Genomic DNA, 25,263 nt, shown 5'->3' on the forward strand with positions numbered 1-25,263 from the left:
CTGCACCCGGCCCTGGTTTTTTATTTTCGAAGGTAAGCTACTCTCCAATGAACTATTGAGGACCAGGCTGCCTCCCTTTTGCAGATGAGCAAACTGAGAAGACAAGACAGCTTGAAAGTGCTCTTGGTAGCTGAAAATAATTACTACTACTCTATTAGAATTAGAATGATTCTGTCCTTTGCATATGCATCAGGTTGGACCTGTTTCCCCCATTTGACTTTTTGTTTCATTTTTCCAGCCTACTCCAGTAGGGTCAGTTCACGTAGATTCTGGTGCATCCGCAATAACTCGAGAAAGCCACACACACAGGGATCGGCCATCACAACAGCAGCCTCTTCGAAATCAGGTATGTGTTGATCCTCCATTCTTTCAGACACTACCCTTCTTCATGGCTAATATTAAAACCCAAATTCTTCAGCTTCTCTGCTTTAGTGTATATACTGAAAATAAAGATCAAATGCTTGCCATTTCTTACAGGTGTGGTATGACTTTCAGGTAACCCTCAGGGCATGTATAGTTGCACTGAGATGTGGCCAGGTGCCTTATATGAAGCATCCAGTCTAAAGAGTCAGCCTGGCCAAGTGCGGTGGCTCATGCCTGTAATCTCAGCGCTTTGGTAGGCCAAGGCAGGTAGATCACTTGAGCCAGGAGTTCAAGACCAGCCTGGGCAACATGGCGAAACCCTGTCTCTACATAAAATACAAAAAATTAGTTGGGCATGGTGGCACGTGCCTATAGTCCCAGCTACTTTGGAGGCTGAGGTGGGAGAATCACCTGAGCCCGGGAAGTCGAGGCAGTAGTGAGCCAAGATTGCTTGCGCCTTTGCACTCCAGCCTGGGTAACAGAGAGAGACCCTGTCTCAGGAAAAAAAAAAAAGTGTGGGCCTGTCAGAGTCTGTTGGCTGTAGGGGGAACTAGCTGTAAGTTAGGATCAGAGGCATCTACCGTAGGACCGAAAGACCTGTTGGAGGCTACTCTGGGCACAGTGCCTGTGGAGTAGCCCTACTCACCAAGGAGCAACTTAAAAAAAAAAAAAAAGACCTGTTGGACAGACAAGTAGCCCACTTTGGGTCTCATCTGCCTAGAGCTCTTGCCAGTTCTGGTTTTTCCTTGCTGGTTAAGAAGGGTAGGTAATTTGGACTTCCAACTGACTTGGGCATGAAATGGAACCTCCACACCACCCCTTGTTCTTCTACCCGGGCAAATTATAGAGCTGGTCAAGATTTGAGATGGACCTGCAGTGAAGACTCAGCTTAGGCCATGTCATCTGTCCTTCAATGTTCATTGTTTGGAAAACTAGTGGTGTAAATGAGGGACATCTCTTAGCCTAAAGACAGATAAAGCAAACACACACCAAAAAATCAACAAATTTGACATTTTTAAAAAGGGCTTATGTATTTGGGAAGTAAATATGACATAGGATTTTTATCTTTATATTAAATATATTGCTAAGAGAAAAACAGAGACCACAGTAGGTAAATAAGCAAGCATAATAAACAGATTACATATTTTTAAAATAATTATCACACATCAAATTAGCTTATTTCCTTATGATCTCACTTTTTTGTATTAACATTTTTACAAGAAAATACAAAAACATTTATTTCATAGATGCACATGTGCAAGTATATAGGTTAAGAATAGTATATAAAAACACACACACACACACACACACACATCCAATGGAGTACACCACAAATATATTTCCTCACCAGTAAGTATATACTCTTGGCAAAATATGTGGTTTGGTGGGTAAGAAAAAAGTATGTAAAAGAAGGAAAGCCATTTACTAGAGAGTACATATAAATGAGAAAATAGGCAAGCAAAAAAGAAAGGGTTTAGCAAATTGGGCACTAATTGGGTCCATAGTCACATCCTTTAATTAAAGTTGTTGTTTAAGACTTATACTTTGACTGACTTGTGGTTTGACAACAAAAGACTGTTGACTTCTGCAGTTCTTTCCCATCCCTCCCTTTTTAAAAGCTAATAGCTAGTGCAGGTGAGGGCACAGTTAAACTGACATATTGCTGTTGATTTTACAAATTGTACAAATTCTCTAGAAAGCAATTTCTTTTTTCTTTTTCTTTTTCTTTTTTTTTTTTCTGTCTTGCTCTGTGTGGCGCAATCTCAGATTACCTCAACCTCTGTCTCCCAGATTCAAGCAACTCTCCTGTCTCAGCCTCCTGAGTAGCTGGGATTGCAGGTGCATACCACCATACCTGGCTAATTTTTGTGTTTTTATTAGAGATGGGGTTTCGCCATGTTGGCCAGGCTGGTCTCGAACTCCTGACTTCAGGTCATCCACCTGCCTCGGTCTCCCAAAGTACTGGGATTACAGGTGTGAGCCACTGCGCCTGGCTAGAAAGCAATTTGATCAAGTTATTTTGTTCTCTGATGAAATACCTTACTTCTTGAAATCAATCAATAAAACCACCCAAAGTATAGGTTATGTGCATAAAACTGTTGCATTGTCATTGGTACCAAAGATATAGAAATGATCTGCCCATCCACCTATAAAAGCATGGTTATAAATCTGCTTCACATCCTTTATTGAATAAACTGGGTTATAGTAAAGTGAGCTGGACAGGATGGGGAAATAAGCAGAATCAATGGAAGGAGATCAAAATTATTAACAGAAATAGGGTTGGAAGTGTAGTAATATCTTCTAAAATATTTTAAATGAAGTTTTATTACTCTATAATGCAGCCAGGCACAGTGGCTCACGCCTGTAATCCCAGCACTTTGGGAGGCTGAGGTGGGTCAATCACCTGAGGTCAGGAGTTCGAGACCAGCCTGGCCAACATGGTGAAACCCTGTCTCTACTAAAAATATAAAAATTAGCAGGGCGTGGTGGCATATGCCTCAAATCCCAGCTACTCAGGAGGCTGAGGCAGGAGAGTCACTTGAAGGTGGAGGTTGCAGTGAGCCGAGATGGTGCCATTACACTCCAGCCTGGGCACCATTGCACTCCAGCCTGGGCAACAAGAGAGAAACTCTATCTCAAAAAACAAAAATGCATTTAAGTAGAAAATGTATGTAAAGAAAAAATAGATAAGTAGTGTCATATCACAGTCAACATATATCCTTGTGTCTCTTTTTTTTTTTTTGAGACAGAGTTTCACTCTTATCACCAAGGCTGGAGCATGATCTTGGCTCACTGCAACCTCCGCCTTATGAGTTCAAGCGATTCTTCTGTCTCAGCTTCCCCAGAAGCTGGGATTACAGGTGCCTGCCACAACACCCGGCTAATTTTTGTATTTTTAGTGGAGATGGGGTTTCACCATGTTGGCCAGGCTAGTCTGGAACTCCTGACCTCAGGTGATCCACCTGCTTCAGCCTCACAAAGTGCTGCAATTACAGGCATGAACCACCACGCCCGGCCCCTTGTGCCTATTTTTTAGAATATTTTTTATTTTTTAAAACTCTTTTTCACCTCCATTCTCTTAGAATGTGATAGAATTTTTTTAAAAGTTTTATTTATTTATTTATTTTGAGATGGAGTCTCGCTCTGTCGCCCAGGGTGGCGTGCAGTGGTGCGATCTCACCTCACTGCAACCTCCACCTCCCGGGTTCAAGCAATTCTCCTGCCTCAGCCTCCCGAGTAGCTGGGACTACAGGCGCACGCCACCACACCCACCTAATGTTTTGTATTTTAGTAGAGACAGGGTTTCACCATGTCTGCCAGGCTGGTTGCGAACTCCTGAGCTCAGGCAATCCGCCCGCCTCGGCCTCCCAAAGTGCTGGGGTTACAGGCATGAGCCACCGTGACCGTCCTAGAATATCTTAAAATATGTGTTTCCTTTACTTTCCTGCTTCAGTGAATTTATAACCAATGCTGTGGTTTTGCATGGATTTTTAAAGTATGAGGAAAAGAGATGGTTGAAAACTTCGGTTGTCAGGGTAAAAACTGAGTAGTGAATTTCAATGTACTTTTAAATGAAAAGTCTCTGACCACAGTGTATAATTATTTAGGAAAATCTCATCTGTATTTAACTACTATGCTTATTTTTGAAAAGTCGAATCTTGAATTTCTCTCTTTGATATATATTTTTTTCTCTTTTTTTTTTTTTTTTTTTGAGAAAGGATTTCACTCTGTTGCCCAGGCTGGAGTACAGTGGCACAATCACAGCTCACTGCAGCCTCAACTTCCTGGGCTAAAGTGATCCTTCCACCTTAGTTTCCTGAGTAGCTGGGACTATAGACACACGCCACCATGCCCAGCTAATTTTTTTTTTTTTTTCGTATTTTCTGTAGAGACAGTTTCACTGTGTTTCCCAGGCTGTTCTCCAATTCCTGGGTTCAAGCAATCTGCCCACCTCTGCCTCCCAAAATGCTGGGAGCCACCATGCCTGGCCCTATTTTTTTAATTTTAGAGTTTTTAGTATCCTATGGCTGCTAAGAGATTGGAATTCTTCCACGTTCATGTAAATGTTATACCACCTTCCCACCAGGATTCTGAATCCTTGCTGGGTAAAATTCTTTCTGTGCTATGCACCGTGGGTAATGGATTTCTAGTGTCTGTTCAACCTTTACACCATCTTGGTCTGTGTTAATATTACATTTCTTCCATCTTTAGGGTTGTTTTCTTAGGCTTTTTTTTTTTCTTTTTAAGAAAATTTGCAGCCAAATCTCTCTTTTATTACTCTAAGAATTGAAAACAAGATGGTTTTCTAGACTAATTCCTTTCAAGTTTTGAAATTAGCAAAAGAAAAATACAGTTTCTCCCTGAGCGAGATTGACAGGCATTGACTTTAGGAACAGCTAACCTTTCATCAGCAACTTTGACTCAGTAAATCTGAGCTGAGGACCTGCTATGTGAAACTGTATCCTGTGGGCCGGGCACGGTGGCTCACACCTGTAATCCCAGCACTTTGGAAGTGTGAGGCGGGTGGATAACTTGAGATGAGTTCGAGACCAGCCTGGCCAACATGGTGAAACCCTGTTTCTACTAAAAATACAAAAATTAGCTGGGTGTGGTGGTGGGCACCTGTAATCTCAGTTACTTGGGAGGCTGAGGCAGGAGAATTGTTTGAACCTGGGAGGTGGAGGTTGTGCAGTGAGCCAGTGCACATAAGACTGTGCCACTGCACTCCAGCCGGGCCAGCAGAGACTTTGTTTCAAAAAAAAAAAAAAAAAAAGTATATCCTGTAGATACCAAGGTAAGTAGGGAGTCCTTGTCCTCAAAGAGCTGACAAGTAGATAAGCCAAATGGACAGATAACTATAACACAAGGCAGAACAGATAAGCATCCCAAGTTGGAAATTATTGTCATCTGGGTTTGAAAGAAGAAATTTCATCTAGTCTGAGCAAGACAAATAATTTGATGAGAGAAGCTGCATTTGACATGCTCTTAGCAGAATTAAATGAGATGGAAGAGGCATTCCAAGCAGAAGAATATATGATCAACAACAAATGTTGTATCTAGTTCAGTTTTCTAAAATATATGATGTGAGTAAACGAGTCCTAGGAGACAAGGCTAGGAAAGTAGGTTGAAACCATTTGGTGAAGCTCCTGGAATGCTGGGCTGGCGAGTTGGTGCTTATTTTAAGTAGGAATAGGGACTAAAGATTTTTAAGCAAATGAGTGATATGATTAAAACTCTGCTTTTGAAATCTTTTGGCACAGAATGTGGTACTAGCCTAGCAGCAAACATGGAAATCAATAAGCAGGCAGTGAATTCCCTTGAGATGTAGAGGGAGCCTAGATGGGTTATAGTAGGGCAAATGAAACAGAATTGAACAATGCTACAGTGATATAATCTACCAGAATTGGCAGCCCACATGAATGTCAGGATTAAGGGAGAAGGAAGAGTCAAAGCTGTTGCAGAGATCTTGAGCCTGGATAATTAGGAGGCACGTGGTACTATTACTAGAGATGGCAAAGTTGGGGGAGGAACTTGCTTGGAATTTGAATTTAGGCATCTTGAGTTTGAAATACTAGCAATGTATTCCACCTGAAGAGGTCTAGCAGGCAGAGAGGATGGTTCTCTAGAGACAACTAGAGAGATATTTGGGAGTCAAGGCATAGAGATGACATTGATGATAATGCCTAAAGAGTCTCCTTATTCTGGGAAATCTGAGCCTGGGGCTCAACAAACTGTTTAGTCTCATACTTACAGTAGAAGGAGAAAGAAGAGCTCAGACCTTGGTTTTATCTTATCCCAAAACTTTGGCCATAGGACATTTAACCTATTTAGGGTGTCAGCATTCTCAAATTGGAGCCTTGTAAGAGCAGAGATTTTTGTTGTTTTGTTCACTGCTTTAACCCTAACACCCAAACCAATGTTTAGAATAGTGGGCACTTGATGCATACTTGTTTGAATGAATGAGTGAATGAATGAATCTGTCAAATGAAGGGTGCAAATGTAAACATATTTGTTTATAGCATAGATTTTTATTTAACCTTTATTGAAAAATAAATTTTAAGCTTTTCTTCCTACTTGTTTTTGTTTCCACAAAGATCCATTTGCCTCTGTTTGGCAGCTAGAGTAGGGCTGGATTCTCTGCTCAAGGGGAGGGGTGTTTAAAAAAAAACACACACACACAGCAGTCTTTTGCGGCAAAGAAAGTTCAGGTGATTGCTGGGTGCGGTGGCTCCCGCCTGTAATCTCAACACTTTGGGAGGCCGAGGCAGGTGGATCACCTGAGGTCGAGAGTTCGAGACCAGCCTGACCAACATGGAGAAACCCCATCTCTACTAAAAAATACAAAATTAGCCAGGCATGGTGGTGCCCGCCTGTAATCCCAGCTACTTGGGAGGCTGAGGCAGGAGAATCACTTGAACCCGGGAGGCAGTTTGCAGTGAGCCGAGATCGTGCCATTGCACTCCAGCCTGAGCAGCAAAAGTGAAACCCGTCTCAAAAAAAAAAAAAGTTCAGGTGATCTTTGTAGTTCTTTTCCATCACAACAAGAATCCTATTTTCCTTGTATTCTGGGAAAATTTTGCTTTGCTTGTTTAGATTTTAGGTATATTGAATTGAGTACTGTTTGGTTTATCTATATACAATAGTAGATCCCAAATATGGTTCCTAAAGGACTACGTTTAAACTCACATATATTGGATCTACCTTTTAAAACTATCTTAATTCCAGATACTTAAGCACTTTTTTTTTTTTTAAATAGAGGTGGGATCTCGCTCCATCTCTCAGGATAGAGTGCGGTGGCGTGATCATAGCTCACAGCAACCTTGACCTCCTGGGTTCAAGCAGTCCTCCCACCCCAGCCTCCCAAACAGCTGGGACTATGGGCGTGAGCCACCACACCTGACTAATGTTTATTTATTTTTGGTAGAGACAGGGCCTCACTGGTCTCAAACTCCTGGGCTCAAGTGATCCTTCTGCCTCAGCCTCCCAAGTAACTGGGATTACAAGTGTGAGCTACCATGCCTGGCCAAGCACAATTTTTTTGAACATAAATTTTACTTAACTAGAGAACTATAATTAAACTATGAATTTGGATAGAATAAATGTTCCTAAAAGCTAGATCCATTCAGAAAGATCCCAGTTGAGTTAGTCTTTCCATCATTTTATACTTCGTGTTTGTCCTTTCCCAGTACCAAAAGTTGTAAATCTTGCCATGGGTCTGATTCCTCTCTAAAGAACTCCGTATTACCATCCAGCAGAAAGGGGATGAAAACCTTAATAGTTCTGCCTGCTTCTACCTGGCAAAACTTCCTTTGCATTATCTGATCAAATTCAATCAGGAAGTAAGTCCTGCCGGTATCCACAGATCTGAGTACAACATATTAGAGTACAACATATTGTACTGTCATAGGTTTTATTCAGTGTGTTTGTTCAACACACTAAATGTAGACTGTTGCGTTGACTACTATGTGCATGCAGCAGCACTCTTCCTGCCCTTTCAGTACTTTAAATCCAGGCTTGTGACAATTCTTATGTAAATGCTACATAAACATTACATCGCAATGGTTCAAGAGTTATGATAGTGTCTCCTTTTTCTCTGGCTGACCTCTTTTATTATGGTGGGTTTTGTTGTGGGCATGTGAAAAAGAAGGGCTACTGTAGCCTAGCAGGTTAGAGAAAACAGATCCCATTTTGACATTGGAGAGAGTCATATTCACTATTAAAAGCTTTTAAATGGTAACAGACATGGTATCCTACCCCAAAATGTCACTTACTCTTTTTTGTGTTTTTGTATGTGTAGCATAGATGTTTTGTTTTGTTTTGTTTTCATTTGCCACGTGAAAAGAGATGCGTAGCATATGTTTAAGGGAAAGAATTTATTCTTTGTAATTTTGTACTAGGTGGACTGTTCCCTTGCAAATTCTCCAATTTGACTAGGAAAATATGAATCAAAGATCAGTAAAGGTAATCTCTCATCCTTCCAAAAGAACCATGTTTAAACTAACTCAATACCTTATAATACACAGAAAAATAAACACAGAATTTAAAAGAGTTAAATCATGTGAGGTCTGAAGAAGATACGCCTCCAGTAAAAGAGTGTTTTGGATTTGTTTGTATCTAGACTGTAAGGGAATACATTTAAAGGACATATAGCCTTAGAAAAATATACTGTGGCTGGCTGGGGTCGGTGGCTCACGCCTGCACTTTGGGCAGCTGAGGCGGTGGATCACCTGAGGCCAGGAGTTCAAAACCAGTATGACCAACATGGTGAAACCCTGTCTCTACTAAAAACACAAAATTAGCTGGGCGTGGTGGCTCATGCCTGTAATCCCAGCTACTTGGGAGGCTGAGGTAGGAGAATCGCTTGACCCAGGAGTCGGAGGTTGCAGTGAGTTGAGATCGCACCATTGCACTCCAGCCTGGGCAACAAGAGTGAAACTCTGTCTCAAAAAAGAAAAAAAGAAAAGAAGAGAAAAAGAAAAATATATTGTGGCTTAGTGCTGTCATGCTTACTGAATAAAGCTTGTTATGAGCATAATTTTTCTAAAGGAAACATTAGGTCAGATTGCTAAATAGCCAAGGTAGTCAGAGATCTTCATAAAATGAATACCTTTAAAAAAAAAAAAAAAGCTGATATAGTTATCTGTTTCTGTCTTTTTACAGAGTACTGTTTAGTTCTGACCGAGGCTCAGGGTTTGCTAGTTGAAGGGGCTGAGTTTGCGCAGAGATAATCTGCCTCCTTCTGACCTGTGTGCAGTTTCCAAACATGCTGCCTGCCATCTAGTAGGAGCACAGACAGAGATTGCACACTCCTTCTGGCCACAGGATGGCCACAGCTCCACATAGAGTTCAGTGCAGGAGAGGTCTGCCCCTCCTCATTTCTGGGACCTTGACTCTGAGAGGAGCTTTGAAGCAAGCAAGTGCAAAACTGAAAATAGATTCCTTAGCGTCTTCTGTTCTATCACCTAGTCACTGCGGCTCACCTCTTCTCTTAATTCTGTATTCCATATTAAAAGTTTTTTTCTTTCTGTATGCATTCTTAAGTGTTTTGTATTTCAGCAGACACCCTGTGTTCTAACCCAGCTCCTTGTAGGAGGAAACTTGGTGATTCTGAAGTAATCCTACCTAGATAAACCAACATTTCCTAGGGAGGTATCTTACACCATTGTAAGGATAGGGCAGAGTTCGAATAGAGAATTGCAAACTTCTAGGGTGGTTTCCGTGATTTTTCTAAAAGCATCACAGAATTGATACTCTCGTCTCTGGATAGTATAGTATTGAGCCTGGGAATAATCCCCTTTTCAGGTTGTTGTCAGTGATTTTTAAACTTCCCTCATGTTTGATAAAGTTTATAGAATGCAGGATATCTCTGCACAAATGACAGATTACATGGCATAACCCCTGTCTGGCATGGGAAAACTGGTTCTGTTTCATGAGCTTAATAGAAGGAAGTTTTTAGTTTTGTTCAAGTATATACTTTTTTTTTTTTTTTTTTTTGAGACGGAGTCTCACTCTGTTGCCCAGGCTGGAGTGCAGTGGCGCCATCTCAGCTCACTGCAACCTCTGCCTCCCAGGTTCAAGCAATTCTCCTGCCTCAGCCTCCCGAGTAGCTGGGACTACAGGTGCGAACCACCATGCCTGGCTAATTTCTTTTGTATTTTTAGTAGAAACGGGATTTCACCGTGTTGGCCAGGATGGTCTCAATCTCCTGACCTTGTGATCCACCCACCTCGGCCTCCTAAAGTGCTGGGATTACAGGCGTGAGCCACCGCACCTGGCTTCTGTTCCATTCTTCTTCCATCTTACCCCCACCATATCATAAAAGAAAAAAAAGAGAAATTTTAATATTGAAAGTGTGATAAAACCAGAATGTAATCCAGTATGTTCTCTTTGCTAACCTTTTGGTACTATTCAGTCTGTATTCTTATTAATTTATAATTGAAGACAGTTAATGAGGCTGAGAAGACTTACATGAGAGGCCAAAATGTTTCTTTATAAATGGCAGCTTTTAAGGTATTTTTTGAGCCATAACATGAAGTAGATAAAGTTGTTTGTATATGTAATCAAAAATAATTTTTTTAAATGAGTTTTTTATGAAGAATAGGATTTGGTGATTTTTTTTTTTTTTTTAGGCAGATCTCACTCTGTCACTCAGGGTGGAGTGTGGTGGCACAATCTCAGCTCACTGCAACCTCTGCCTCCTGGGTTCTCAGCCTCCCAAGTAGCTGGGACTATAGGCATGTGCCACCACTCCCGGCTAATTTTTGCATTTTTAGTAGAGACAGGGTCTCACCACGTTGGCGAGGCTGGTCTCAAATTCTTGGCCTTAGGTGATCCGCCCCCCTCAGCCTCCCAAAGTGCTGGGATTACGGCACTTTGTTAGTGTCACTCTTACATTAATCTTTGCCAAATGAATGCTGGGAGAGATTTGTTTCCCCTGCCATAGGGCATAGGTGGGGGTTTTCACTTTTTCAACAGTCTTCTATGTTTTCTCAAGTATTTTTGTTACCTTTACCTTTCATTTATGCTATGCTGGATTGCTACTTTCTTGTTTCAAGATTTACCTACTACATGGTAAACCAATCATTTCCACGAAGGTGATGCAATCACGACTGAAAATTTTAAAGCATTCCCCCAAGGAGTTACCACTACTTGAGATTCCTGCTTCTGCTTTGGGGGACTTACACACTCCATGTGGACCTCTGCTTTTCAAGTAATGCAGAGAAATTGACTTTGCTGAATGACTTTTCTACTCATGCACCTCTTGAGTGACATTTAATTAGATGTGTATGCATGAGTGCTCTTTAAGAATGAAGGATTTACATGCTGATCTCTTCCACTAGTTTGCTTAATCTAACTAGCTACTGTGCTGATGAGGCCTAATCATAACTCCTGTGTACACAGTATTGCCTAGAATACCTTTCTTGGAGAGTTACACTAGCAGACTGCTGTAGTTGTCAACTTTCTTTCGTTTCATCTATTTCCTAGGCATTCTGTTGCTTTCTAAAACTGCAAATGGCCCTTTCTACTATGTTATCCTCTAGATACCAGTCCAAGTTCTTAAATTCCAGAAAACAGTAGCCCTAGAGTTTAACATCTTGCTGAAAACTTGTTTCCAAAGTAAAAACCAGCAACCCCTAGGTTCACGTCTGTGCTTAGTTTTGATGCTTTCAACAGATACAGAAGGCATTGGTGGGCAGTATTATGGTATAGTGTGTTTTTCCTTCTTCATAGTGGAAACATTTATGAAGCAATCTAGAGTGTTAACATTAGTTTTCTATTTATCTTTAGAAGATAAATAGCATATTGCTTTGAGAATGGAGATGGAATTTGATTTTTAGGCCTTTGAAAAATGTCTTGGTATTTTCATTTAAACAAAAATCTTAAATCTTTCAACAAATTATTTATTGAACTAGAATGAATATAAAGAACCATGTAGCCCTGTGAATCAGACGATAGCATAAAACCAGAGTTCTTATGTGTGGTCAGTAAAAATGGAAATAATTGTTGATCAGCTGTCCAGGGTTTTCTTAACTTTAAAAGCCCGTGAGTATACATGAACATGCATTTCCAGCCATTTTCTATTTTATCTGCCTCAAAAACAAATGCAGGCTGGGTGCAGTGGCTCACACCTGTAATCTTAGCACTTTGGGAGGCCGAGGTGGGCAGATCACGAGGTCAGGAAATCGAGACCATCCTGGCTAACACGGTGAAACCCCGTCTCTACTAAAAATATTAAAAAATTAGCAATCTGGTGGCGCACGCCTGTAGTCCCAGCTACTTGGGAGGCTGAGGCAGGAGAATGGTATGAACCTGGGAGGCAGAGCTTGCAGTGAGCCGAGATCGTGCCACTGCACTCCAGCCTGGGTGACAGAGCAAGACTCCATCTCAAAAAAACAAACAAAACAAAACAAAAAAACAAATGCAAAAACAGAGCATTCATGAGATGTAATTGTATTTAGTATGTATTATAGAACTCAACACTAAATGGCTTATCATCGTCTGGATTTTTTTAAGCACTTAAGTTTTTAGAAACCTGACAGTACTATATAATAGTTTAAGAGCTTAAATATTATATTTAAATATTACAAAAAATAAAAAGTTCTAGAGAACTGAAAAAGCCTATCACTGATAGGTTTAGTTATAGATATTACTTCTAATATTACAAGAATAGGTTTATTCTCAGATCTCCAGCAGTCAGAATAAATGAGACTAAGTGCTCTGAGGATATAGACAATGTCAGTAAGTTTATAAAATATGGCCGGCACGGTGGCTCACACCTGTAATTCCAGCACTTTGGGAGGCCGAGGCGGGTGGATCACCTGAGGTTGGGAGTTCGAGACCAGCCTGACCGACCTGGAGAAACCCCGTCTCTACTAAAAATACAAAATTAGCCAGGCATGGTGGCACATGCCTGTAATCCCAGCTACTTGGGAGGCTGAGGCAGGAGAATCGCTCAACCTGGGAGGCGGAGGTTGTGGTGAGCCGAGATCGCGCCATTGCACTTCAGCCTGGGCAACAAGAGTGAAACTCCATCTCAACGAAAAAAATAAAAGTAAAAATAAGTTTATGATTATGTTGTACACCAGTCTTATTTTAGAAAATGAAACATTTGAACCTCTTTTGGCAGAAATAATTGTAGTAGGGGAATATTTTGGGTAGCTTTGATTCTCTCTAACATAACTAGCAGCATAAAATCAGACTCCTCATTTATAAGGTAGTAGAGCAAGTTCATATAGCTGCCTTCTCATAGAATATGTTTATTTTCTGAGGAAGAGCAGAGAAAATATGAACAGGATCCTTTATAGTACTCTTGTCCATATGACTTCATATGCCATTAATAAAAAGGAGTAAATTGGCCGGGCATGGTGGCTCACGCCTGTAATCCCGGCACTTTGGGAGGCTGAGGCAGGCGGACCACGAGGTCAGGAGATCGAGACTATCCTGGCTAACATGGTGAAACCCCGTCTCTACTGAAAATACAAAAAAATTAGCCGGGCATGGTGCTGTGCGCCTGTAGTCCCAACTACTCAGGAGGCTGAGGCAGAAGAGTGGCGTGAACTTGGGAGGCGGAGCTTGCAGTGAGCTGAGACTGCGCCACTGCACTCCAGCCTGGGCGACAGAGTGAGACTCCATCTCAAAAAACAAAAAGTAAATCGTAGCTGGTGTACAAAGCTCTGATTGTTACGAGAAATGCCTTTTTGGTGACTTACGGGTGAGCTTTAAGCAACTCTTGTCAATGAGATACTGAAATATGGGGAGTGAATATAGACCCTCAAACCATTACTTCCTTGCCCTTCCTTTTTTATAGAATACAACTTTTATAGCTGTGAACATTTGTAAGATTTATAGTCCTTTCTGGTTTTCTTGCAGAGCAGCAATATCACATCCTAACCCCTGCAGCTGTTTATATCAGCAGCAATTAAAATTTGATTTACTAATCTCTCATTGCTGCCTCTCCACCTACTCATTTTTCATTTTTGTAGAGCCTTAGGACTGTTACAGCTGAGCATTATGATGTTAACAACTCAGCCATCTGGCACAGGGGAAGAGGCACCTAAACAGATTCTTCTGAACAAAAGTCACATATGAGCAAGATCAGAATAGTAGCAGATCTTAAAAGCAGGTAAAGAAGGAGGAGAGCCTGAATGATACTAAAGTGAAAGCAGAATCCAAAGAAGTTTTCAGTTGAAGGTCGACCCCCCTTTTGCTTTCCAGAAGAAAATAATTCATAGTATCATTTTTTTTTTTTTTTTTTTTTTTGAGACGGAGTCTCACTCTGTCGCCCAGGCTGGAGTGCAGTGGCGCAATCTCGGCTCACTGCAAACTCCGCCTCCCGGGTTCACGCCATTCTCCTGCCTCAGCCTCCTGAGTAGCTGGGACTACAGGCGCCCGCCACCGCGCCTGGCTAATTTTTTGTATTTTTAGTAGAGACGGGGTTTCACCGTGGTCTCGATCTCCTGACCTCGTGATCCACCTGCCTCGGCCTCCCAAAGTGCTGGGATTACAGGCTTGAGCCACCGCGCCTGGCCGCTCACAGTATCATATTAATAAGCAAACTTTTTCTAATTCCAGTCTAGAAGCTGTTAGCTAGAAGAACCAGGCAAACAATGTAGCTATTTTTTTTTGTTATTATTATTTTTTTCGAGATGGAGTCTTGCTCTGTCGAGCAGGCTGGAGTGCAGTGGTGCGATCTTGGCTCACTGCAACCTCCACCTCCCGGGTTTAAGCAATTCTCCTGCTTCAGCCTCCTGAGTAGCTGGGATCACAGGTGTGTGCCACCATGCCCAGCTCATTTTTATAATTTTAGTAGAGACAGGATTTCACCATGTTGGTCAGGCTGGTCTCGAACTCCAGACCTCGTGATCCGCCCACCTCGGCCTCCCAAAGTGCTGAGATTATAGGCGTATGCCACCACCCCCAACAATCTTAACATTCTGAGTTTAATCTGCTTAGTGGCTACTGAAATTTTACCTCTATGGAAACTAAAAGATGATCCCAGCTTTGACTGTGTGTTTTTCCCCCCTCCCTCCTCTTTTGGTCGTTATTGGTTTTCTGGTTCTGGGTAAGGAGGGTATGCTGTAGATTCATGTATTGACTCATTAAGGCTAAAATGAATGTAGACAATCTTACTTTTCCTTAGTGTTTTCTAGTTAGTTTAAAATCCAAAATCAAAAGAAAAACCTACAGGGACATGAATGTACTTGATTTTGTTACTGCTTGCTGTTGCTTCACCTTTCCTTCCATATCTTGCTCTCATGCTGTCTAATGCCTAAGCAGAATGCATCATCAGAGCGCCGAGGAGAGTGGGAAATTCAGCCCAGCCGGCAGACCAATACCTCATACCTGACGTCTCACTTGGCTGCAGACCGCCATGGGGGATCAGTGCAGGTATTTACTGCCTTTATTGCCTTTTCCTGGCCTTTCCAGCTTGGCTGGTGGAATGTTGGCTTGCTTCTGAACCTTCAGCAGCTTTAGAAAGGAAGCTTATAGGAAGGGCTAATTGAGTATCTCTGTAGATTTTCTGTCTAGATGGACTTGGTAAGAGTCACTTGTTAAGATGATTGCTTCCTGTTGTCATTGACTAAGAAACATCTATATGATTTCTGATACTGATTTCTGGTTAACCTAGTCCTACCACCTTGATGCATTCATGATAAACCATAAAAATAACACCAAGGTAGGATTGTGTTAGTGTCAAGTCTGTGAATTATAAAGACCTGAAACTTACAAGTATTTTTTGATAGAGGACTAAAGGACTGCTTATGTTGCTCATTCCATGATATGCGCCTTAACGCATAAGCTGAGAATGTTAATTTGTATAAGTCATCTGTTTCTGAGTGGGTACCCAGGAAGTTGGGCTGTTTCCTTTTTTCTCCCTGGAATCAATGTGATCTTAAGAAAATTATTTCTGATTTCATTTGGGCTATTCTGAATCTCTTTTTTCTGTTTAGTACTAGAACATCTGGTGTCTGTTAACTTGTCTTATATGTGAATGTTTTTAATAATTTTAGCCTTGATATTCTCATACTGGTAAGTGACACCATCAGTTGGGACACACAGTGAACTCAGAGCTGTCAAACATAAATTCTTATAAAGATGCAGACAGGTTTGTGCATGTAGAAATGCATCTTGGTAGCCTTGATCAGCTAGGATACGCTGTTAAAGGAGTGATTCATAGAAAGATCTTAATCACAGCTTGACAGACAGTTTTGGCCCTATAGAAAACTACATAGGATCATATAGGTTAAAATGATGGATTGAGGCTGGGCTATGGTAGCTCCTGTAATCCCAGCACTTTGGGAGGCCAAAGCAGGTGGATCACTTGAGGTCAAGACTAGCCTGGCCAACATGGTGAAACCCCATCTCTACTATAAATACAAAAAAAAAATTAGCTAGGCCCGGTGGCGCATACCTGTAATCCTAGCTACTCAGGAGGCTGAGGTGGGAGGATTGCCTGAATCTGGGAGGCAGAAGTTGCAGTGAGCTGAGATCATGCCACTGCACACTCTAGCCTGGGTGACAGAACGAGGCTCCATCTCAAAAAAAAAAAAAAAAATGATGGATTGGACAAGACTGAGCAACAAAGGGAGAGCTCGTCTCTACAGAAAGTTAAAAAATTATCTAGGATGGCCAGGCGTGGTGGCTCACGCCTGTAATCCCAGCACTTTGGGAGGCCAAGATGGGTGGATCACGAGGTCAAGTGATTGAGACCATCCTGGCCAACACGGTGAAACCCCATCTCTACTAAAAATACAAAAATTAGCTGGGCATGGTGGCGCATGCCTATAGTTCCAGCTACTTAGGAGGCTGAGGCAGGAGAATCTCTTGAACCTGGGAGGCAGAGGTTGCAGTGAGCCGAAATCACGCCATTGCACTCCAGCCTGGGTGATGGACTGAGACTCTGTCTCAAAAAAAAAAAAAAAAAAAAAAAAAAATCATTGCTCTTAGGAGCCAGGCACAGTGGCTTACACCTATAATTCCAGCATTTTGAGAGGCCTAGGCAGGAGGATCACTTGAGGCCAGGAGTTCTTGACCATCCTGGCAATATAGCAAGATCTTGTCTCTACACAAAACAGAAAAATTGGCTAGGTGTGGTGGTATGTGCCTATAGTCCTAGCTGCCAGGAAGGCTCAGGCAGGAGGATCGCTTGAGCGCAGGAGTTTGAGGCTGCAGTGAGCCATGATCGTACCACTGCATTTCAGCCTGGGTGACAGAGCAAGACCCTGTCTCTTTAAAAACAAAACAAAACAAAACAAAACAAAAACTCTCAATTTTATTTCTCAGGCACACTTTCTTATGAAGCCACATGAGGATGTGTGTTATCAGAATTAATAGAATAAGAGAATAGCAGCCGTGTGCAATGGCTCATGCCTGTAATCCCAGCACTTTGGGAGGCTGAGGAGGGCAGATCACAAGGTCAGGAGTTCAAGACCAGCCTGGCCACCATAGTGAAACCCCATCTCTACTAAGAAATAATTTTAAAAAATTAGCTGGTCATGGTGGTGGGTACCTGTAGTCCCAGCTACTCGGGAGGCTGAGGCAGGAGAATCACTTGAACTCAGGAGGCAGAAGTTGCAGCGAGCTAAGATTGCGCCCCTGCACTCCAGCCTGGGCAACACAATGAGACTCTATCTCAAAAAAAATAAAAAGAAAGGAATATCTGGGATCCAGGAAACCAGAGATCCAGCACAGGAAAGAAACAAAGGGAATCCCTAGTATAATAATAAAGTTAGGAGATCCTGGGATCTGTACACCAATAGAAGAGAGCAGCTTATTCACAACAGAGCTGCAAGAGCAGCTCTTTGGTGTTTTCCTTTTTAACATTATGGTTTATCCTTGTCTTTTTATAATTACAAAATAAGCATATTTCTTTTTTTCTTTTCTCCTTTTTTTTTTTTTTTGAGACGGAGCCTTGCTCTGTCATCCAGGCTGGAGTGCAGTGGTGCGATCTTGGTTCACTGCAATTGCTGTTTCCTGGGTTCAAGCGATTCTCCTGTCTTAGCCTCTAGAGCAGCTGGGATTACAGGCACGTGCCACATACCCAGCTAATTTTTGGATATTTAGTAGAGATGGGTTTTTGCCATGTTGCCCAGGCTGGTCTCAAACTCCTGACCTCAAGTGATCCACCCGCCTCGGCCTCACAAAGTCCTGGGATTACAGGTGTGAGCCACCGTGCCTGGCCTCGTAAAGTGTCCTTTAGAACTGGGTCCAATTGAGGTGTCTTTGGCAGCTCTTTTGAAACATGCAACTTCCTCTACTCCCTATAAACTAAGTTTTACCAGCTTCCTTGGCACTTAGATAGACGACAGGCAGTTACACCATTTACCTAATATTATTTTCAGCTCTGCTGCTCCTCATTACTTTGGCATCTTTGGGCTTACACTGTTTTTAGCATACCTTTTGCAAACCAAATTAACAATACTTTCCTAACACAACAGATGTCCACATATTTCTGAGTTGTCTCACTTGCCAGAGGTAACGTAGTAAAATCATGTTTGGCCTAACCTGGGTGACTTGCAGACACCATGACCCTAGGAGGGAGTGCAGAATGCTAAGACAAGAAAAGTTTGCTCTGATAAGGCACATGGAGACTCCTGTTCCAACATCTTTAATGGGCAGACCCCCATGGTTCTCATCCTTCCAGTATTTCCACAGATCTTTTATGTGTGGAAGGCCTAAATGCAAGAAGATAATATATTTTCCCTTTCAAAAAGAGTCCTCTAAAGTTGTCTAAATTAAAATGTTTAGGGAGTTTTTAGAAATGTTCAGGACCAAGTAAGGACATAAGACTTAGAATGACACATGAGTTAAAGTACTGTTTCCTTTGGTACACAGCTCTGATTTCTCCTCACAGTGACATTTTAAGAAATGAAACTAATAACCCAAATTATTGAGACTCCTAAAAGGGATATTACCAGGTCTGAACGTCAAAACAGTGCTTCATCTTAGTCTTTCTCATGAGTAATGCTATAAGATATTAATGGGTCTTGTTTGGCATAGCCAGAGTAATAAGCGATTAATTTTAATAGTGATTAAAGCAAAATAAATGTCTATTTGAAATATGCAAATCTTTTTTTTTTTTTTTTTTTGAGACAGAGTTTCTCATTGTTGTCCAGGCTGGGGTGCAGTGGCATGATCTTGGCTGTCCACAACCTCCGCCTCCTGAGGTTCAAGCAATTCTCATGCCTCAGCCTCCTGAGTAGCTGGGATTACAGGTGCCCACCACCACGCCCAGCTGATTTTTTGTATTTTAGTAGAGACGGGGTTTCACCATGTTGTCCAGGCTGGTCTCGAACTCCTGAGCTCAGGCAGTCTGCCTGTCTCGGCCTCCCAAAGTGCTAGGATTACAGGCATGAGCCACCATGCCCGGCCGCAAATAAAGCTTTTTATAATGAAGCTTATTTTTTATTATCTTTTATAATGAAGTTATACTAAAAATTATTTATTTATTTATTTATTTATTTATTTATTTATTTATTTATTGAGACGGAGTCTCTCTCTGTCGCCCAGGCTGGAGTGCAGTGGCATTATCTCTGCTCACTGCAAGCTACGCCTCCCAGGTTCACACCATTCTCCTGCCTCAGCCTCCCGAGTAGCTGGGACTACAGACATGCGCCACCACTCTCGGCTAAGTTTTTGTATTTTTAGTAGAGATGGAGTTTCACTGTGTTAGTCAGGATGGTCTTGATCTCCTGACCTCGTGATCTGCCTGCCTCGGCCTCCCAAAATGCTAGGATTACAGGCGTGAGCCACCGCACCCGGCCATAAAGTTATACTAAAAATTTAATAGAGAAAAACATAACAGCTGGATCACTTGGGGTCAGGAGTTCAAGATCAGCCTGGCCAATATGGTGAAACCCCATCTCTACTAAAAAATACAAAAATTAGCCAGACGTGGTGGTGCATACCTGTAGTCCCAGCTACTCGGGAGGCTGAGGCAGGAGAATCACTTGAACTCGGGAGGCAGAGGTTGCAGTGAGCCAAGATCACTCCACTGCACTGCAGCCTGGGCAACAAAGCGAGACTCCATCTCCAAAAAAAAAATAAGGAAAACATAAAGATAATATTGTTTAAAATGTCAGTAACTTGTTATTCATAAGATTCTTTTTAATTTTTTTAAATTTATTTTCTAAGCATCATTGTATTTAATTCCCTTCATATTTATGAAGTTGATAGGATCATGGTCATTTGCCTTGTCTTGTAGAATTAGAAAATAGGGCTCACAGAGGATGTTAATGGTAGAACAAGGCCTAGAATCCAACTCTTCCATCATTTACACAGTGTTTGTTCCACTGCCTGCAGTTCAGTAGTTTGACAAACCAGACCTCTAACCTGAAATAATTAAGCGGATGCTGTGAAGGCCCAGATGTGTAGACTTAAAGGCTACACATCTGGGCCTTTAAGTATGTTTTTGGTACAATTAAGTTTAAAAGTAGAGAATGGAGGCTCTGTTGATGTCTCATTCATTTGAGACCAGATGCTCATTGATACAGACAAGATGTCTAGTCTGTAAAATGGGGATAACCTCTTATTCCTTAGATTGCCCAAGGACAGTGCTTATAGCCCAAATGGCAATTTGTAGCAAGGAGAATTTAGGAAGTATAAGCCATGTGAAACGCTGTGAGCAGGCCTCATGACGCAGAGTCACCAGGTAATTCTCAGTGGTGATGCTTACTAATGTTTCATTCATGTGAATAGAAGCCAAGACATTTTATTTAACATCTTGTCTAGTTCCTGAATTGTCCACTAGAAACTTACTATGTTTTCTCCTGTAACCCTTGTGCTCACAGAATGAGTTTACCAGTATTATCACTGGTATGCAGCCAGAGTATGTCCACAAGAAGCAAATGAAGCACTGAGGAAATTAACAGGATAGCATTAGAGTGAGGAGCTGTGGTTTTCCAATCCATATACCCTATTTCCTCAACTTTTTGGTTTTGCTGGTTTTTCCTCAACTTTTTGTATTGAAAATTTCAACTCTACAAAGAAATCGGGAGGGAAATGCAATGAACTCTTGTATATCTCTAACCTTGCTGAACGAATTATTAAGATTTTGCCATATTTGCTTTAAATCTATGAGTGAAAGTTTGTGTGTGTGTTTGCTTGCTAAACCATATGAAAGTAAGTTGCAGACATCATTATATCTTATCCCAAAGTACTTCAGCCTGTATCTTCTAAGAACGAAGACATTCTAAGAAAGTTAATTTCATAATATCTAATATACAGTTCATGTCACATTCCATCTAATTCCAGTTGTCCCCAGAATTAATATTGTAGTGTCCAGGATTTAATCAAGGTTCATGCCTCGAATTAACCAATGCAATATGCCTCATCAGTCTTTTACAATGTCTTAGTCTCTTTTAATCCGTTTTAATCTTTAAGTCTCCTTGTGTTTAAACAAATAAAAGTCTTTTATAAAGATTCAGCTGGAGGCCGGGCACAGTGGCTCATGCCTGTAATCCCAGCACTTCAGGAAGCCGAGGTGGGTGGACACCCTGAGATCAGGAGTTCAAGACTAGCCTGGCCAACATGGTGAAACCCCATCTCTACTAAAAAAACAAAACAAAACAAAACAAAAAAAACAGCCAGGTGTGGTGGCACATACCTGTAATCTCAGCTACTCGGGAGACTGAGGCAGGAGAACCGCTTGAACCTGGGAGGCAGAGGTTGCAATGAGCCGAAATCGTGCCACTGCACTCCAGCCTGGGCGACTCTCTCTCAAAAAAAAAAAGTGTTATTAATGAGAACAATAATTATTTCTTGTTTAGAAATAATGGTGGATATAGCTTGCTAGTAAGTAGTATTCACCCTATCTGTCCCAAAGGCTACGTGTACTAAATATTTCCTCCCACCCTCCTCTTTATGACTATTCAGGAAATTTTTGTGGATTAACTGCTGGTGAGGACCCCTGAGCTAGAGGCAGATAAGAATAAACAGTTATGGAGAGAGAGTAACAGTAAGATGACCATTTATTGAGCTGTTACCATGTCTCATGCCACTGGGCTAAGCACTTTCTGTCGGTTGTCTGCACAGTAAACACCATTAGGTAAGCAGCATTGTTCTCCCATTTTAGAGATTAGGAAGCTTAGGCATAGACTGAGGATCTTGCCCAAAGACCCACAGCAAATAACTGGTGGAGCTGGGGTTCAAACTTAGGGCTGATTAGGGCAATTTCTACACTATGCCGCTTCCCTTATTTATACTAGGTATTATACTAGATAGTCTTATACATTTTCTTGTATAATTCTCTCATCAACCTAGAAGAAACAATCTCAAATAGATGGAAGTACTTATCCAAGGGCATATGATATCCAAATTGTTTATCCTATTTTGTGTTCTCTCCCATGTTTCAGCCAAAGTCTTTAACAAGCAGAGTGTTTTGTCCAGCAGTGAGGCCCCTTTTCCCACTTCCCAGCACCCACATAAACAGGAATCACGTGCTGGAAATGAAACCAGGTGGCAGAAGCAGCTACACATGCGAGAGAAGCCTGATCGGGTCCACATTAACCAGATGACAGGAGTGAGAGCCTTCATTTACATTTCGGGGACCATCAGTGAGAAGTAGGATGACAGTGAACCTGAAATAAAGATTGTTGAAATAAGACTGGCTTTCCAAGGGAGAGTGTTTTTTTTACCATCTTCTCTCTTGTCGGAGAGGATGTGACAATCTTGTTATTTGTGTAACTTCGAACCAATGCTCAAAGCCATGAGGAAATTTCTGAAGGAAAGTGTGATTATTTATAGTTTCTGGTACCCACTGTTGACTTCCTTTTTAGAACTTTTTCTTTCAACATCAGCACCAAGTCTATATAATTATAGCATAATAAACTGAGAGAAGTAGACTTCACCCATCACATTCAAGGGAGCCAAGTGATTTTACCTTTAGAAGTCAGCCATGCAGTTATTTTTAACTTAACAAAGTAATGTGTGTGTTTTTGCAATATGAAAGAATCTGTGTTTAGAACAAATTTTCCTCATGGAAATTCACAGATATTAACTCTAAACCTTGGTTAAGTCATTTGTTAGTGTTTCCATCTGTAAAAAGACCTATTTCATAAGATTTTTGTAAGGATTAAGTTTACACACGCAATGTAGCAGAGTGTCAGACACCGAGTAGGCACTCAGTTTGTAAGTTATTATCATCATTATATGATTACATCATTGATATTAGTGTTCTCGCATGATATGGGCGTGGGAACCTTCCCTAAATTGATCCCTTAACCCAGGAAAACAAACATTCCAGACACTGCCTGTTTAGTGACCCTGTTTGGCGCTGGCAAGAGATTTCTGTTGCCATGGTGCCTGTCACACACTCTGTCTTTCTGTTTCAGGTGGTTAGCTCAACCAATGGAGAGCTGAATGTTGATGATCCCACGGGAGCCCACTCCAATGCACCAATCACAGCTCATGCCGAGGTGGAGGTAGTGGAGGAAGCTAAGTACGTACATCTTTCAAGGGGGCTCTTAAGTCATGGGTTGAAAAATCTTTTCTGTCTCTTCCTCTCTGTGTGCTGCTCATCTCAGACTGGATTTCTCATGCTTGTAACCACAGCTTTCTTCCTTAACTGTTTTAATTTTTGCATGGTACCTTAAGGCTGCTACTGCCCTTCTTTAGCTGTGATTTCGGGGAAGACAGTCACATTTTTCTAGTTCACATGAAAAAGACATAGTGAACTGAAAGAATCATGTTATCAGGGCTACAATAGATAGTAGCCATGAGCTTCTTGGGGCTGTGGAGCTTCTTGCTCTGTATGGGATATAGAGAAAAATCTGCTGTTAAACCATGGGCCATGCTGAATAGCATTCGATTTCTGATTGTGGGCTAACAACTGGATGTACGGTCATGGAACAAGGAGTTCAGGGCCGTTTTGTTCACTCTCAAATAATTCTGGCTTCAGAGAGACTAAGTCAGGCAAGAAAAATATTATAGTCTGCATCTGTGAATGAGAGTGTGGGAAAAGAATGGAAGTCATACTCATCTCAGGAGGGTAAGGAGGTTGCCCAACACCCTTTTCTGCTTCTCTTGCATGTGTATGTCTTGCCCCACCCATACCACCAGCCCCTTGGGTGCGCTGCATGGTCTGTGTTTAAACTCTTAAAATCTGGGGTGGAAGGTGAGATAACTGCCAATTCTGCTGCAAAAGCAGCATTTCTACCACTTTTTTCCCTTTTTTCCCCATCACAAATTTAGATCCAGATTTAGACTTCAAGAAGATACCAGGTAGGGAGAGATAGAGACACCATGAGTCAGTAACTGCTGCTATCCCTGATATGGAGGACCTTTCTTGTGAGCCCTTTGAGAACCTTCAGGATATCCCAGGGTCTTGTTTTCTGAAGCAGACAACATATTTATAGTGATATTGTACCTAAGTGGTCTCATGAGCCCCAGGTAGCTTAATACAAGCCAGAACACTCTTATACCTCTAAATGTAAGTTAGTGAGATGCCACTGAGACTTGCATTCTTCCACCTTCCAGATGCACTTTGTGTTGTTGTCTTTCCTGCCTATTCCGCTGGTCTCCTGCCCATCTTTTTTATTTATTTATTTTTTGAGACAGGGTCTCTCTCTGTTGCCAAAGCTGGAGTGCAGTGGCACGATCATGGCTAACTGCAGCTTCTATTCCCCAAGCTCAAGCGATCCTCCTGCCTCAGTCTCCCAAAGTCATGAAATTACAGGCATGAACCACTGTGCCCAGCCCTGCCAATCTATTTGATGAACTCATTTTACCTTCAAGAAGTCCTTTCTAGCCAGGTGTGGTGGTTCATGCCTGTAATCTTAGCACTTTGGGAGGCTGAGGCAGGAGGATCACTTGAGTCTAGGGGTTTGAGACCAGCCTAGGCAACATAATGAGACCCCATCTCTATAAAAAAATTAAAAATTAGCTGGGCATGGTGGTATGCACCTGTAGTCCCAGGTACTTGGAAGGTTCAGGCTGCAGTGAGCTATGGTCATGTCACTGTACTCCAACCTGGGTGACAGGTGTGACCCTGTCACACACACACACACACACACACACACAAAAGTTTTTGGCCAGGTGCAGTGGCTCACACATGTAATCCCAGAACTTTGGGAAGCTGAGGCAGGAGGATCACAAGGTCAAGAGATTGAGACCATCCTGGCCAACATGGTGAAACCCCGTCTCTACTAAAAATATAAAAATTAGCTGGGTGTGGTGGCATACACCTGTAGTCCCAGCTACTCAGGAGGCTGAGGCAGGAGAATCGCCTGAACCTGCGAGGCAGGGGTTGTGGTGAGCTGAGATTGTGCCACTGCACTCCAACCTGGCGACAGAGCGAGACTCCGTCTCAAAAAAAAAAAAGAAAAGTTTTTGCTTGGAAAACCAGGGCTTGAGGATTCCTACCCAATACATCAAAAGTAAATGAGGATGACTTGACTGTCT

At 41.8% G+C, this 25,263-nt stretch overlaps 1 protein-coding gene across 11 annotated transcripts in view; it reads left to right on the forward strand.

The window, feature by feature from the left end:
- The window catches only part of CSNK1G1 (casein kinase 1 gamma 1), a 141,068-nt gene that overhangs the window by 102,820 nt on the left and 12,985 nt on the right, over window positions 1–25,263 (forward strand). For 4 of the 11 annotated variants that reach the window (XM_055278169.2, XM_055278170.2, XM_055278168.2 and 1 more), the window contains exons 9-11: window positions 239–346; window positions 15,142–15,252; window positions 23,196–23,302. In XM_055278169.2, coding sequence (XP_055134144.1) covers window positions 239–346; window positions 15,142–15,252; window positions 23,196–23,302 — 326 coding nt within the window. Of the gene's footprint in view, window positions 1–238; window positions 347–7,288; window positions 7,326–13,847; window positions 13,988–15,141; window positions 15,253–22,217; window positions 22,469–23,195; window positions 23,303–25,263 lie in introns of those variants that run through there. The other 7 variants (XM_055278176.2, XM_055278175.2, XM_055278173.2 and 4 more) reach the window with 5 other exon arrangements.

This window comes from Symphalangus syndactylus, chromosome 5 (genome assembly GCF_028878055.3).
Source record: "Symphalangus syndactylus isolate Jambi chromosome 5, NHGRI_mSymSyn1-v2.1_pri, whole genome shotgun sequence".
NCBI classification, from domain to species: Eukaryota; Metazoa; Chordata; class Mammalia; order Primates; family Hylobatidae; genus Symphalangus; species Symphalangus syndactylus.